The 3,380-nt window shown below is 42.5% G+C and overlaps 1 protein-coding gene across 1 annotated transcript; it reads left to right on the top strand.

The window, feature by feature from the left end:
• Positions 1–2,258: 2,258 nt before the first annotated feature.
• On the top strand, positions 2,259–3,059 carry apnl (actinoporin-like protein). Its single transcript, XM_028598665.1, has 2 exons — positions 2,259–2,362; positions 2,467–3,059. The coding sequence occupies exons 1-2, from the start codon at positions 2,259–2,261 to the stop codon at positions 2,921–2,923; spliced, it is 561 nt and encodes a 186-aa protein (XP_028454466.1). The 3' UTR covers positions 2,924–3,059.
• Positions 3,060–3,380: the final 321 nt, after the last annotated feature.

Raw genomic sequence — 3,380 nt, 5'->3', positions numbered from 1 at the left:
TATTGGAATTTCTACCACACTTCTACATTTATCTAGCTGTGACAGGACAGACCATATCTTGGATGGGTGGTTTTCATGTGTGACATCACTTTGCTAAAAACATCCACCTATCCATCATGTGGTGACACACACTGCCTCATTGCACATCGCATGCAGGTACACTCACTGTTGCTTAGAAGTCCACAGCAGTACTTGCACAGTCACACTCCATCCATCAGTAGGAGGTAGTTCTGGTACCTTGGAAAGCCCAACATTCAAGAAGTACAGTGACAATCTCCAACAAAACTTGCAAAACTCAGTTTTTTTTCATCAAAAGTCTGGGAAGTGTGACAGGTGATTGGAAGTGGTGGTAAGGATTTGTCTCCTGCTCTTTTATATAGGGTATACATGTCAAGTGGCTTCTGTCACCACCCGCCCCAGCCTACGGTTCGCACCACCAAGACCGAAGTGTGCTCCTTTACCAAGGATGACAACACTGCCACGGGCTCTGTTGGCCTGCTGACCTACGACCTGTTCCATATGCAGAGCCGAGTTTGCTCCGAGCGCTTGGTCATCATGTTCTCTGTGCCCTATGACCACAACCTGTACAAGAACAAGCTGGCTGTGGGTGTGGTTGAGCATTCCCGTGCCTGCGACAAACATCTGTACAACCAGCTGTATGATGGGAAAGATCTCAGTAGCTTCACCCACTCTGAGACACATGGCTGTGGGCTGGAATATAAAGCTACATATGTCGATTTGAGAGCCACAATGTCTTCTATTGGCAAAGCTATTGTTAAAGTGGAGCTGTATGATAAAATGGGTCGCTAAGAGTCTGCTGGTGTTCTGCTTTTTTGTTTTGTTTTTACTTTTGTACCCAGCAAAATAAATAAACTTCATTTGATTTGACTGCATTTTGCCATCCAGAGGAGGGGAAGACTGATTTTGCTGTCATCTGTATTGTGTGTCCACTGAAAGATATCAATATCTGACAGCCAGCTCATGGATTTCCCATTAGCTATTTCTTGGGCTAATGTATATTGTACACTCCCTTTGTCTTTGATAATGGTAATAAAACATTCAAACCCAATGTTTGTGTTGTGTGTATTGTTATGTTTTCACTCAGTATGCTTTCATTATTACTGATGAACAGTAATCATGTTTTAATCTCTTAGCTGGATCCATCCAATTCTAATGAGTAGCAACAGATGGAATATGTGCATAGATGTTTTTTTAATTGGCATGATAATATTGTTCTTCACTGACTGTCACACTCTCCATCTTGCTCTAATGTGTGCGGATCTTGTGTGGTATTTGAAATGCAAGAGTTTCAACCAAAGAAAGAACCAGTCTGTCTCAACTTGTTCAGTTTGCTTTTGTCTCTGTTGCACAATACCACAGGAATGAGATATTCAAAACCACCTCAATCTATGTAGCCACAATCCTGTAGGAGAAAATAAGTGTGCTGAGTGAATGATCCCGGCTTACCTAAGAGGTCAGTATCCAATAGGAAACCGCTGCAAACTATTCAACTCTGCCACGGGCTAGGGTGTGGCAGTTTTATTCCACAGGAGAAAACACAGGAACATTTGTTCTCCTGTGTTAAAAGAGGGTGCGTGCTGTCCAACTGGGGTTGTGTTACAAGTGGGAGGGTGTCCTGGGTGATGGCATACGTCCTTGTTTATAAAAAAAAAAAAAAAAAAAAAAAATACAGGCGCCTCCCTTCTAGGTAACTTTTCCCATTTTGGGACTTGGTAGCATCAACAGAAGTTCTCAGCAGGTAGGTCACTTAGAACATTTGGGGAAAAAGACTTGAGACAAAATAAATATGTTAATTTAAAAATATATATATTTGTAGAGACATACAGAAGCTTGATGGGGCATTTGTTTGATGTGTATATTTTATCTGTTGATAAAAAGGGTGATCATTTTCTCTAGAATTTTTACTCTAACTTCATTACTGCACGCGCCTTAGTGCTGCAATAACTCTAATGAGGCAACAGGAGTCTAAGGTTATTGTCTGATTGTTCACAAATGCTTTAGAAATCTCATTAGCCTTTTTGAAATGCATCATTCATACCCAGTGCCTGTTCATGTTCACTTTTGAAGGTCAGTGTAATGCCAATACAGCAAGTCAGCAGAGCAGAGGGGATTGTCATGATTCCCAGTGTGTTTAGGAGTGGAGGGAAGTGCTTGTCACAGCTGCTATGTCGTTCGGTTCCGAAGGTTAACACCTAAATTACCTTTGTTTTACAAGCCAATCTCACACCCATTCCAACATGACGGAGTCAGCTGAAGCTGTAGCAGCCGATGTGAACAGCAAGAGAAGCGTTACCATTGAAATTGTAAATGTCACTACCAACTACTGCCTCATCAACCCCAGGTAAGCCCTGCCTGTTTTGTTCTTTATTTTTCAGGCTTGTTAGAAATGTATTACATAGATGCAAAAGAAAATGTGTAATATACAGTATGTGTCTATTTGTGTAGGGTGTACCTTGAGAATGGGGAGACATACAACCCACCTCAACCCACAGTGCGCCCACTAAAGGCTGAGGTCTGCACTTTCACCAAGTCCAGCGGCAAAGCAACCGGCAGCATTGGTGTGCTGACCTACGACCTTTTCGAGAGAACTCAGAATGACCACATTGAGACTCTGGCCATCATGTTCTCAGTTCCATGGGACTACAACCTGTACAAGAACTGGTTTTCAGTGGGTATCTATCAAAAGGGCCGTAACTGTGATAAGGATTTGTACAAAGAAATGTACTACGAGAAGAACCAGCAGGAGCATGGGTTTGTCAGGGAGGAAGCCATTGGATCAGGAATCAATTATGTGGGAAACTACCTAGATATCAAGGCCACAATGAGTCCCCTGGGCAATGCCATCATGAAGGTAGAGGTGTGGGATAAGCTTTTCACACCCCTGGGCCAGCAGGCTCACTAGAGACCCCTCCTAACCAGTATTTCTGTCATGTGTCCCAGCAGCAGAATTCATCCCTCCACCTCAAGCGTTTACTGTTTTAAATACAGTCAACACACATGATTTAACAGTTGTGTTGTTGCTGACATGTGTCTGTATACCTGGGTATTACCCCTCAGTAAATCTGCTTAGGAGTTCAGTTTGTTTATAAATCCATGCGGCGATAACCCCCCTTTATAGCCAAAGCCTCTGTCTGTTTCTACAGCATCTGGTTTTATAATGGCATCTTTAGAAATGAAAATCAAAGCATGACTCACCTGGAGGACGAGGGCACGCAAGCTTAATAAAACACACTAAGAGTCTGTCTGTGTTTACCTTGACACTGTATTCTGAGGAATAAAATAAACCTTTTTTGATTAAGCTATTTGTGAATGTGTCTGTGTGTGTGTGTGTGTGTGTGTGTGTGTGTGTGTGTGTGTGT

The sequence above is a fragment of the Perca flavescens genome, chromosome 15, assembly GCF_004354835.1.
Source record: "Perca flavescens isolate YP-PL-M2 chromosome 15, PFLA_1.0, whole genome shotgun sequence".
Taxonomy (NCBI): domain Eukaryota; kingdom Metazoa; phylum Chordata; class Actinopteri; order Perciformes; family Percidae; genus Perca; species Perca flavescens.
This window is presented reverse-complemented; position numbering and strand designations above follow the sequence as displayed.

Coding starts and splice junctions, on each gene's coding strand:
- apnl (XM_028598665.1), top strand. CDS start 2,259: ATGACGGAGTCAGCTGAAGCTGTAGCAGCCGATGTGAACAGCAAGAGA. Junction 2,363..2,466: donor TACTGCCTCATCAACCCCAG/GTAAGCCCTGCC, acceptor CTATTTGTGTAG/GGTGTACCTTGAGAATGGGG.